Below are 12,564 nucleotides of genomic sequence, written 5' to 3'. Positions count from 1 at the left end.
TTCAAGAACTTGCTAGGCTCAGGTTAACTGTTGTTTGCAGTTTTATTCCCCAATCTCCCATTTTGTCCTGCTTGGCTTCCCCTCTCCAGACAACAGGTTGAGACATGGTCTTTAGTTCTTTTTCAAATTGTCCATTCTGTGAAAGAACTTGAGTGCTGATGGATTCTACTGTACTTGCTTGGGGCTCCAGAAAAACCACTCTACTAATGCCAGAAGAGGTGGAGAAAAAAAGAAAATAAGGTCCTGATTTTTTATTTCAAGTCCAAAATATTCTATTGGCTATAACTGTTGCTTTTCAATATGGTCAGTCTTGCTAGAATTCCATGTTTGATCCAAAGTTGGCATTTCAATAACAAAGTTTTGAAGAACAAATTTTGTCTGCCCTATTGGCAGCAAATTCAGAAAACACAACAAATATATTAGGGCTTTGTCATGGAACTTAAGCCACTAAGATTAAAGGTCACTTTTGTTGTAATTATGAATTATTGAGCACACAGACTGTCTACTCAACGTGTCAACATGTTGTGAAGAGACTGGTTAAGGAGGAACAAAGAGCTCAACCTCATAACACTGGCCTGTCTCTGGGCAGCTTCTCAGCCACAAGTAGAACCTGAGGTCAGCTGGATTTGTGCAGCAAGCATGAAGGGGAAAGGGTTGGGAAAAAAGGGGACAAGGTAGAAGCATAAAGTGTAGCAAGAACGTTATTCTGGATTAATAGATGATGTGAAGTCATTTATAAGCAGGCTTGAATATTAATATATCCACGACCACTCAAAATTGTACTGAGAGAACCAATAATTTCAGGTAGTTTCAAAAGAAACCAGTTAATATTTTTAGCTGAAGAGAGATAGGTCTCTTTCACACACTGAGCTACATGCTATTGCTGTGTCAGCTTTAAAGTATTCAGTTTGGGTTTTTGTATATAATGCTAATTCATTTCTATTTTTATAAATCCATGTATACATATGCATGTATGTATATACATTTATATGCAAAATATGATTATTTTCACGTTCAGTTAAATTCACTGGCTGCTTGCAAGACTATAATACATCTTGGGTGTTCTGGCTGAACTGGTGCTGCCAAAATTGTCAGCAAAAAGACCGGAAAGTCTGATGAACCTTAAACTTTTCCCCAAACAACTGCTCAGTTGTTTCTTCAGGACACAGAAGAGACAGAAAGCCCAGGCAAGAGAGGAATGGTTGAAAACCAGGGAGGAAGGATAGAAATTGCTATCCAATATGGATTTCACAAACTGCTGTGTTTCATTTTTTATAAACAATAATAATCCATGCTAGATAGCATTTTAGAAATTTTAAGCTTTATTAAAATATTGCTTATAAAAAAAAGATAACTCCAGCTTTTTTTCAGAGGTTTGCTTATTTCCCAGTTTCTCACCTTCATTCTGCTTGGGATGGAATGGCTTTATACATTCTATTTGAAATATTCTCAGAAACAGCTACGTGCCATTATTGAAAGGGGTTTTTCATAGTCAGATGGAGATCTTCACAGGCATACATCACCTAAGTGCTAACAGTTTTAACACAAACAAGACACAGAAACAGCACTTCAGTTTCTCAGGACTGGTGCCACTTCTGGACTTAAGCTAAAAGCTGGTTAGTTATTTTTATTTGGTACGCCATATAATTAAATAACTAAATATATATAGAAAAATAAATACTGGCACATATAATTCTTATTTCCCAACGTGGGTTTGTCAGACCCACAGGGACAGCGCTGTGGTTTGTGGGCTCTTCTCCTAGCAACTCCTATTAACGTCAGACTCACTTGGGCAGCTGCATCTTTGTACCCCACACCGAGAGTTTACTACTTGGCGCTGTTTTATGCGTAGATTTCATGCGCCTGTATCTCTGGTTATTTGCACCAGGTCTACTTCAATTTCCTGTCATCGTTCAACCACTTTTAATAACAGCTTTAGGCTATTGCATAGTGAATGTCTCTGCCTTAGTTGTTCGTATTTGGAAAAAAGATGAAGATACGGTCCCTGCCCCAAGGAACCTATAATTAAAACAAGACTAGCATTATAGAAACATATATACTAGCTGGCCTGTAACTGGATGGTCTGTTTCATTTTGTTTTGACGTACCACACAAGGCAGCGCTTAGCAGATGTTGGGAAATGAGCTCTCTGAGTTTTTCATATAAACATACAGCAGAGATGTAAGGGTATGAATTAATTTCATCAGCAAATGTGGGTATTAATGTCATCAGGCATTTTCTAATGTTTGTGCCTATTCTGCTGCACTTTGAGTCCTCCTGGACAAAAGCATGGAAGCATCTTGAGAGCTACCTAATCTGATCAGATATCTATCCGGCAATGCTTTCTAGCACAGCACTGATGTTTTGTTCTCTTGTACTAAAGGTTCTGCCTTGTGCCAGCCTACCAACCAAAAGAAGTAAAAAAAGAAGAAGAAGAAAAGGGTGTAAACTCATCACAGACCCTCCATACATAAGGCTGATAAAAAAATAGAAGGCGAGGGGGAGGGGAACACCAGGGCCAAAGCCTATAACTTTTGAGAATAGAGCTGACAAAATGACACAAAGATTTCTTAAGTTCCACCTGTATTTGATGTCTTTTCTTTTGTGGCCTTCCTAGCTGAGTTTTCGTACATCTAAGTGTTTTTAAAGATTTTAGAAGGATGTTTCCCCCACTTCAAATTGCAGTGGTTGTGCAATATTAATTTAGGGTGAGTGGGCACAGATGTTATCAAAATCACCCTCTCACCTGTCAACTCCACCCAAGTTTCCAGTGCTTGGATATTTTCTTCCACTGCTGTGTGGAATTTCTAATTTTAATAGCCTTTTTTTTTTTTTTTTCCCTTCAGATGTTTTATCCAGTTACAAAGCCTGCACGTGGCTTCCTCCTCTGACGAGCCAGCTGAGCCAGAACAGTACCTCACTAAATAGAAAAGCAGCCTCTGAAGGTACTGATGGGTGTAGAGTGAGAGAGTGGGGTCTTGGTCTGGGTGCTACGAGAGGACATCATAGCCATTGCAAATCAGTAAGGTTGAACTATATGACATGGCAGAGGAGAAGTGATGTGATGAGAAATGTGAGTGGAGTGAATGTGCAAAAGAGCAGGGGAAGTGAAAAGGCAGATGGATAGTGGATTTTTATTTTCCAGTGTTATCCCTGTATCAGTTAACTGTCTTTGTTGACTCTCTCAGTTCTCTACCTCTTCTTTATTTCAATATTATGGATGCTAGCATGCATCCATACAGCAAAACATACAGATGTGAATTCTCCCTGCACCTCCACAATGCTATATTAGCACAGCACTAAATCTGAAATAATGCACCCTGCCTCTCAACAGGAACTAATGGCTCAGGATCAACTTCATGCTAACAGCTTTTGAGCTGCCTGAAAGTGAGTTTTATCTGCCCACAATGTACGCTGTAGATCTATCCTCACTGGGTCTAATTTGGAAGAAGCATTAAAGCTTCCCTAATGCATGATTTTGCTTTTTGTTGGTATATGTCAGAGTGCTTTACAAAGGAGGCGAGCATCACTGTCCATAGTTCTTGGGTTGCAAAACTGGGACAATCAAAATATAACACGCACCCTTAGTTTGTACAGTGACATGGTTCAGATCTCCATCACCCTATCAATTAGACCCCACTGTGTCTCTAAGTGGCAGTCACAGGAATGTTTAAATTCTGTGTTAATATTCAGTCTTTTATGGCTAATCACAGGCTTTAATATAAATATCCCACAACTGTCAAATTGGAAATGCTGCAGTGTATTCATGCAGCCTGTGTTTTTCTAGTTTACTGCCTACAAAATCAACGTAGAATTATGTCAGTCTATTATCAAAATGTGTGGAATCTTAACCTCTGTAAGCTGAGGTAAGTAGTAACAGCGTCACTATAAAAATATCCATCATTTACTGCACATCAAGTTTCCTGTCTTTACAGAGAAATGAATGAAAAAGTTCCTAAAGATACTTCAGTATGTTTTGGTTACAAATTAATATTCCAATCAGTTTTGTTTAAGAAATTGATAGCACACAATGCACAATGTTGTACATTATTCTGTCTACATTTGTTGCTTAAACTGATTTTATTTTCTAAAAAGACAACAGAACATCACTCACACCTCAGAGCCCAGAATTTGAGCTTGATTCATTCTGGTTCTTTAGTGGCATTGTATCAGGGACTCAGTGGAATGTAAATGATTCAGGTTGTTTTAACACATGTAGGAATAATCCTGCTGGAAATAATCACAGTGTTTAAAAGAATGTGGTGCCATCGTGTGGACTATATTAAGAAGTGTTAAAAAAAAAAAAAAAAAAAAAAGTTGCAAAAGAAAAAAGAAAAGTGATATAAATCTGATATAAATCTGTGGTTTTAAAATTGTATTAGATTAAAATTGTATTAGAGCATCAGGAATTGTTGATTCAGTCCTGTTCATTTTCCAGCAGTGCAGGCAGTCCTTTCCCCTTTCTCATGATAGAGTGTGGAACAAGCTCAACCACCTAATTTCTTTCCACCAATCTTTAGATGTCAAAGCATCACATGATAGCTTGCATAAGTTTGGTCTTTACTGTTTTGGAAAATGTATGCTCACTCTTTTCAAAACGGTGACCCTGATTTGGGTTAGGAAGCATTGGTTAAAAACACCCAGAAGGCCAGTAATTGAGTGCAATTCAATTCAATATGTTCTAACTTCTTTTGCCACCAGGGAATGTGCAAGTAGGAAAATGAGCTTTTCTTGATTCATCAGCTTTTTGATGTTGTGTATGAGTGTGTATTAGTAATCCTTTTGCCATCCACATATGATGAGATTATATTAAATTTTTTATGGTAGGTTTCCATATCTCTTTTTAAAATAAACATTTCAAATGCTACAATGTGAAAATCAGAAAAATAAGAATTAGAATCTAAGCAATCTGTGTCAGTTGGAATCTGGGATTTTTACGTTCTTTGTCTCTTCATGAAACTCGTTCTTTCCTTTTCCTCCTGGCTGAGGTTCAGGTCTATGGAGCATTGTACCACCCTCGTCACCAGGATTTCCTGTAACTATTACCCAGTAATTCTTGTCTTCTTCAACTCGATGGGAGTCCAGGTAAGTGTGACAAATTACTTCATATTCCCTTCCAAAATAAGACCTGCAAAGTCAAAGAAAAGGGTGGGGAGGCAGGGTGTAGAATGAGTTTGTGTGCATTCAGCAAGTCTGCATTAGCTGTAAGATGTTGAAGGTTTGCTCATGAAGATGACTCTGGCTACTTAAAAACCATGGCAACCTTTCAGCCTTAGAGAACTTTTTCATCCTCAAAAAACTGATACAAAGTTCACAGTAATATTTAACCTGAAATGTAATGAGAAACAATTGGTGTACTCCTTAATGATACTTAATCGACATTATTTCAGGACATGCATGTTAAGTCAAATTGTTGAATTAACATTAATTTGTTATGGGATTCATATGGATATAAGAAATATAGTTTTGTGTGGTGCATCTCTATTGAGTTCTTCACATACCAATTTTACCTTAAAATATATATATACATATATATATATACATATAATTGTTCAGGATATTCAAAGGGAGAACTACCAAGACTACAGAAGCCTGGCAGCATGATGTGATAATATAAAGGGGAAAAAAAGGAAAGAAAAAGTAAGACAGAGATGTTTGCTTGCAGCATCACAACAGAACACAAGAATTTAAAGAGGGAAAAGAAGAATGTGCATCCTGCATTCTTTGCCATTTCCTCAGTGTGCTCCTGAAGCAATTATTTTACTTTTAATCAGTGATTCTGGATGCCCTGAGCTGATATCTCATTAAGCATATCACTGCCAGTTATAAATTATTCTCACCTTGTCCAAAAGTTCCTTGGAACAGCTAAACTTCTATTAGTATGGCAATGAGTAATAATCAGTTTAGAGTTTGCCTGGGAAAAAGAAAAGGAAACACAAACAAAACAAAATACACGCACACACACACAAAAATACACTTGATAGATATTTTAAACTAACAACACTTATTGAAGGTGAATGCTTTAATTAGTACTGAATAGAAGTACGCATGGCTGTATATCAGTCTCAGAGTGCTGCAGATTGATAGTGAGATATTTTGTACTGTCAGTTCTCAGAATGATTATATCCATGATATTTTGTTATTTGCCCAGCACTTCAGGAAGCCTGCTTGTTATGTGGAATAGGAAAATACTGCAGCTGCTTCAACTTAAAGAAACATATTTGGAAAAGCACCCATTTTTTCCAATGCCTTGATTCACAGAATCATAAGGGTTGGAAAGGACCTCTGGAAATCATCTAGTTTAACCCTCCTGATAAAGCAAGTTCCCTGCAATAGGTTACAAGTAGGTTAGAGGATCAGTTCCCTCTGTGTGAAACCAAGTTATTCCCAGATACTGATACATTAAGCAGCATATTCCCACCTGCTTCTGCAGGTAGATGGATGTAAAAGATGTCTAATGGAAAAAAAGAACGAATTTAACCAGTGTTTGCAGCACAGTTACGATGTTTACAATGGAAATAAATGATAGGGGAAGGAATGTGAACACCGTAGTCTTCAAATGTAAAAGATAAAGCTTGATACATGATTCTTCTGTTTCAGCCTACTTTGACAATTAAATACTCAATACTTTTTATTTCCATTTTAATGACTTACAGGAATGGGAAATCCTTCATATTCAAGACGCAGTTGTGGATCCAAGAAGGTTGCTTGCCAGCACGTCAAATAGGAAAGCTCATCTGTCAAAAATACTTGCTGAAGGTAAGATTTTTTGGCAAACCTCATAAATGACTTATGGTCACTTGCTAGATATAACTGTAGATTGAAATGTACATGAAGGATGCATAAATATAGAAGGAAAAAGACATGTAATTTAAAAAAGAAAAACCAGCACAAAAAATTCCCTTTGCTTCTGAACAGTCTGCCAAACTACAGCTACGCATTTCAAAACACTACAGTAGGTTCTAAAATGTCAATAAATTCATGAAGTAGACCAGTGAATATTAACTGAAAATTGATTTTATGTTCCAAAGACTCCTTCAGATCCAAGTGACAGTTGAGAGGGAAAATGTTATCATAGTTGATGTGATTTATTTTGAGCATCAAAATAAATTTCTGATGCTTTCCTTCTGACTTGCAAAGGGAAACAACATTCACATTTAATAGAAATCTCCCCCTGATTTGTTACTTCAAACACAGACTGTATTTTTTCTTCACAAGAAACGAAATTTTCTTCTTGGATTTTTTTTCTTTTTCCTTGTTTAAAATCTGCATTACCCATCATTCTGGGTCACTGTCCCCTTGGACTGCACAACTGATCTCAGACAAGTCCCATAAACTTTCCAAATATATATTATATATTTGGATGTGCAGATGATTCTGAATCTGTTCTGTAAAGCTAAGACACTGCACCACTGTGCAATTTGAAATATATAGTACCTAAATGCACACTATCAGTACATGCCATCAATTGCCATTTGCAACTTTGTTCCCTTACCATTGGATCAGAAAACCCTCCTGTTGTTCCAAGACCAAACTTTTGCCCAAATTTAACAGGTTCACCCACTGATTCTCCATCAATGCTGTTAAAAATGTAAAGAGAACAACAAGAAATTCAAATATATCAGATTTTCTAGAATTTTAAGTTCTTGTTTACTGAAATGATATTTCACAAATTACTTTTGTGAATACACTTAATTATAAGCACCTGAAAAATCAGGGACTGGAAGCAGAACACTGCCTGTTGCTTAACATCAGACGGTGTTGATCACATGTTGATATTTAGTAATCAGGTTTATCACATCAATGTACATGCTGATATATCTGTATTTTCAGAACAATTACTATATTTTAAATTAAAGGATCAGTGAACTAAATGCCAGGCTGTTCTAAGTACATTCAGAGTAACTTACATAGCTGATAAAACCTGTGGTCGGTTAATGAGAGCCCTAGAAGTGTTTGGTGTCAGTGATTCAAGGATCAGACAGAAGCTGAGCAAAAATACTTTGGTTGCATTTCTAGAAGACCTAAATTGGCTTCAAAATTGTTTACTGTGTCTAACCCAAAGCATTTTGATCAGTCAGGATTAGTTTGTACACTTGTGCACTGTTGTTATACTTAAATACATGCACTAAGGCAGAGCCTTCCACCATTGAGCAGGGACTTGTTCTGTTACTTCTCCCACAAGCAGCTGGAGTTAAATGTGTCCTTGAGAGAGAGCACTCTGTTTGATGGAGAGGTCTTTTTTAGGACAACTGAAGCACTGTCCACTGTGACTCAAATTTCTGCTTCAGAGACAATAATTGCACAAGAACAAATAGTATTACTGATATTCTGCTTTCACACCAGTTCTGTGCTGATTTAAACTTCCTTGAAATTATTCACAGTAATATGCATAGCATATTACTACATAATACTTAGTAATACTTAGTAGTACTTAATACTACATTACTACATAAGACTTAGAGTCTTTCTTCAATAATTTAATCTTACTCAAACTCTTTTGTATTTTAGCAAAATTCATTGCACATCTCTCAGAATAAGATACCAAAAGCTAACGTCACTGAAAACCTATGAAACTATGGAAAAGAATCATAGAACGGCTTGGGTTGGAAGGGACCTCAAGGATCATCAAGCTTCAACCTCCCCGCCGCAGGCAGGGCTGCCAGCCTCCATATCTAAAACCAGACCAGGCTGCCCAGGGCCCCATCCAACCTGGCCTTGGACCATAACCTCCGTGGGCAGCCTGTTCCAGCACCTCACCGCTCTCATATGAAGAACGAAGTTACCGTACCTTAAAACACAGAACGTGTTCCTTCCCACAGGGCTGGTGGTGGTGATGGCGCTCAGTGCGCAGGGTGCATGCAGAGCCACAGCCGAATAGATGGACACCTCCTCCAGGTTAACTGCCAGCGTCAGCTCACCGTGTGCCTCAACATCACGCTGCACTGAGGGCTCCTTGCCCGGGCTCAGGAGCATCACCGTGTCTCCAAAGCAAACGAATCCATCCTTAGACACCGACAGCTGCACCTAAGCCAAAACACACCGCATTTTGTACTGAGTTATCCGAATTTGGCATCAGGGGTGCTTTAGATATCAAATGCTAGCGTTGGGAATGCCGACAAACAGCTTCTGCTGTTCCCTGCAGGGTCGTGAAGGACTGACAAAACCTTTAAAAATGACCTTCTTTAAAAGGTTATCATTCAGTCTGTTGATTTTCTGCATTAGAAGTTCTCCCCGTTCTCTCTTCTGCATGAAGTCCCTCAGGCGCTCCTGTTTGAGAAGAGGGAACACGGTGTTACCCGGCGCTGCAACGTCGGCTTTCAACAGAACTGGGGGAAGCACCGCGAGGAGAAGAGGCAGGCGAGGCTCCCGGAGGTTGGAGCGGAGGTCCCGCTGCTCGCCCACCTCCTCCAGGCACGCCTCCTCCTTCCAGTTGCCCACGAGCACCCCGGGCCGGTAGGCAGCCATGATGGCGGGCGCTGCGGGGCCGCACGGCGTCCTCTCTCACCATGGCGACCAGTCCGGCCGCCAATTGCGCGCTGGAGGGGCAGAGACAGCCAATCAGCGGAGAAAACGTAAGAAGGGGGCGGGGCCCAAGAGCTGTAATTGGTGCTGAAGCGAGCCTGGAGATCCCAGTGCCGCCTTGGGCAGCGCGGCCCTTAGGTTTGGTACTTCTAAGAATTGCTGAAAGTGATGCTCGTGGGTTGCAACGAAAACAATGTCTCCTACTTATTTCCCTGGAAACTGCAACAGACACAAAGAGCTCAATAACATTATTCGGTAGAGCAAATTCTCAGCTACAAAGCGCTGCTTTGTCACATTGGCACCGCCATTAGCTATGTATTTTCACCAGTGATGAACCAGAGCCTGCATGCAGAGCCTGTAACAAATCTGCTCCAGCAGAGGTGTCCCAGTCTTACTGACAGCACTGCTGAAATGCAACACCACTTCCTTGCTGTGCTCACATCCACTGGTTGGTCTCTAAAACATTCATCAGGCATCAGTGAATGTCAGTGAGGCATCAGTGAATGTCAGTGGCTGCAATTATTTCTGCGTGGAGGAGGAATTCAGTGCTACCCCTCTGCTCCATCCGCACTTCCTTGTCAGATGCCATTTTGTCACACGGCCCCTCTGTTGGCATCTGTCCCACAACAACAGCATGGAATGGGATATTGGTGACAAGGTTCAGCCTCTACTGCCAGCCCTCTGACATCTGCCTCTGATGTTATAGGCCAACACTACAAGAGAGGAAGCATTACTGCATGCTCATATGTGTACATACTTTGATTCCCTTATGTTTTAATGAATAATGAGTGATGAAGCTGGCACACAGTCTCACAGCAGGCTTTATTTATAACCACATGAACTTCTGCAGCCTGTATTGATCAAGCAGGTGCATTAGCCTAACACAAGCACGGAGCCAACACTGTAGCTCAGGTGAATGTGGTGAATGCATTGAGTGAACTTTGGTTACATATGGTCTGATTTTTGGGTGGTCTTGTGTGGAACCAGGAGTTGGACTCGATGATCCTTAATGTGACCCTTCCAACCTGGGATATTCTATGATTCTGTTCTTCTATGTGAATATAGTATGGGGTTACTCTCCAGACAGCTTAACCCAATGATCTTCAGTGATGGTGCAGATCCTTGCTGAGGACACTTCATCCTCTAATGGCTGCTCTTGCATCTTACTGTTTTCAAAGCCGGCCAACTTAAAAAGCTTAAGAGAAAACATGTTTTTCATAAGAAGCCACGATGCTAGTTCTGCCATCAATTTGCATGAAAGCAGGCTGACTTTTCTTCTTTTCTTTTTTCTTTTTTTTTAATCTTTCTTTTTTTCTTTTTTTTTTCTTTTTCTTTTTCTTTTTTTTTTTTTTTTCCTTCTGTTTGTTTTCTTCTCACCACAAAAGCTTTTCAGCGTATCCCAGAGCCATTGAGAGGACTAAATAAATCCATATTCGCTCCCATAGCACCACTCCGTGGTCAGCTCTGGTAAGTGAGGTTTTCCTGCGCCCGATTTGGAAGCGGTGCTAAAACTGCTCGGATGGAATAGGGTACTTTGTTCATCCTGGCCAAATATGGAAATCCAACAAATTTTTGGAGAAAAGTGTAATTAATTTCCTATGTTACCAGTAGTTTCTGCTTAGTGCTCAAACTTACTTTCATGCTTTTCACAGACAGGCAGTTTTGATTGGGGTTTGGTATCCTGGCATGCAAATGTTAATGTGGGCCTATCGAAATTTAGTTCAAAGCAGCAAAATCCTAGAATCAGAGAATGGTTTGGATGGGAAGGGACTCTTAATGGTGATCTAGTTCAAACCTACTGACATAAGCAAGGATATCATTCTCTAGTTCAGGTTGTTCCCAAAATATTTTAAATTAAACGCTTTACCTTGCTTATCTCAGTGTCTAAAGAGTTTATCTTCTTTGTGTTTATATTTTTTGTTTGTTCATTTGTTTCAAAGCTAATCCTCTTTTAAGTCGATATTCAATAATAAATCATAACCAAAGAGCTACATGCTATACCGAGCCATGTTACTAAGAACATGTGCTCTGGGGTCCTGGGCAGCCTGGTTTAGCATTAAACGTGGAGGTTGGTGGCCCTGCATGTGGCAGGGGGGTTGGAGATTCATGATCCTTGAGGTCCCTTCCAACCCTGGCCATTCTGTGATTCTGTGTGATTCTGTGATTCTGGAAATGTGGTTAATATATAGGCTGTACTGCCTGCTTCAATAGATTTGGAGCCTTATCTTGTGGACTGGTCTGTACTTATTTACTTAGATCTGTATGCAAGTGTTACAGAAGTGTATGTATTCAAAATAGAATTGTTCACAGTAATTTATTCATGCGTGTGTAGTAGGATGATGCAGTCACTATCCTTGTTACTGAAAATGGTTTCATTTCCCATTGCCTAGTATTCCATGAAAAGAAACTAAAGAAGGTTTCCTTCACATGTATGTACGTAAGTTGAATATCTTTCCTGCTGGGAAGTTTACAGGTCTATTTAGCTTTGGTTAATTTCTTTTTCATCACATTGAATCTACATTTGCTCTTAACAATTATTAGCTTTATTAAGTGGAATTGTTTCATGTTTTGTTTGCTAACTTATGCCACTGTACCAACCGACCAGACTTAAAAGTATGTTTTAATTACTGAAAACATTTTTTCTTTTTTTCTTTTTTTTTTTTTCTTTGATAATAATTTTAGTGTAATGGAGTCTCCTCTCTTCTTCCCTTTCCCTTCATGGAAGAGAAACGAATGGTTGAGAAGACCTAAAATATCTATCAAGACCATAAGCTTACATGAAAGTATGAACAGTTTCAATTTTTAATTGCCTCAAAATTGTCAGTAATGTGGGACAGAGCATGTTATAAATAATCTGACATATGCATGCATTAGTATATGTCAATAATACAAATTAAAATAGGTTAGTCAAATCTGGCAGAAAGAACAAGACGTGAACATTAGATAAGTCTGAGAACAGGGCAGGCCATCTATATTTAGAGGAATCAACAGAACATTAAGTAGGTCTGTGAGCTCTTGCAACACGTGTTTTCAGGATGAA

General features: G+C 39.2%; 1 protein-coding gene across 2 annotated transcripts; it reads right to left on the bottom strand.

Moving 5' to 3' along the window:
* Positions 1-2,954: 2,954 nt before the first annotated feature.
* Positions 2,955-9,540, bottom strand: CFAP161 (cilia and flagella associated protein 161). 2 transcript variants are annotated; one of them, XM_048955809.1, is made up of 7 exons: positions 9,405-9,540; positions 9,180-9,269; positions 8,791-9,026; positions 7,495-7,579; positions 6,654-6,812; positions 5,840-5,913; positions 2,955-5,127 (listed from the first exon to the last, which is right to left on the bottom strand). In XM_048955809.1, exons 1-7 carry the CDS (start codon positions 9,465-9,467, stop codon positions 4,914-4,916), a joined length of 921 nt encoding a protein of 306 aa, XP_048811766.1. In that variant the 5' UTR covers positions 9,468-9,540; the 3' UTR covers positions 2,955-4,913. The 2 variants fall into 2 exon arrangements, with proteins under 2 accessions (XP_048811766.1, XP_048811765.1); XM_048955808.1 differs by having other exon boundaries at positions 9,180-9,540.
* Between the last annotated feature and the right edge of the window lie 3,024 nt (positions 9,541-12,564).

Source organism: Lagopus muta, chromosome 10 (assembly GCF_023343835.1).
Source record: "Lagopus muta isolate bLagMut1 chromosome 10, bLagMut1 primary, whole genome shotgun sequence".
Taxonomy (NCBI): Eukaryota; Metazoa; Chordata; class Aves; order Galliformes; family Phasianidae; genus Lagopus; species Lagopus muta.
The sequence above is the reverse complement of the archived record's forward strand: the minus strand, read 5'-3'. Positions and strand labels throughout refer to the sequence as shown.

What these genes read in the sequence shown, in the direction of transcription:
- CFAP161 (XM_048955808.1), bottom strand. Translation starts at nt 9,467, where the DNA reads ATGGCTGCCTACCGGCCCGGGGTGCTCGTGGGCAACTGGAAGGAGGAG. An exon ending in AACACGTTCTGTGTTTTAAG is followed by an intron (nt 7,580 to 8,790) that starts GTACGGTAACTT and finishes CATTTTTAACAG; the next exon opens with CATTGATGGAGAATCAGTGG. An exon ending in CCAAGGAACTTTTGGACAAG is followed by an intron (nt 5,128 to 5,839) that starts GTGAGAATAATT and finishes TTGACTTTGCAG; the next exon opens with GTCTTATTTTGGAAGGGAAT.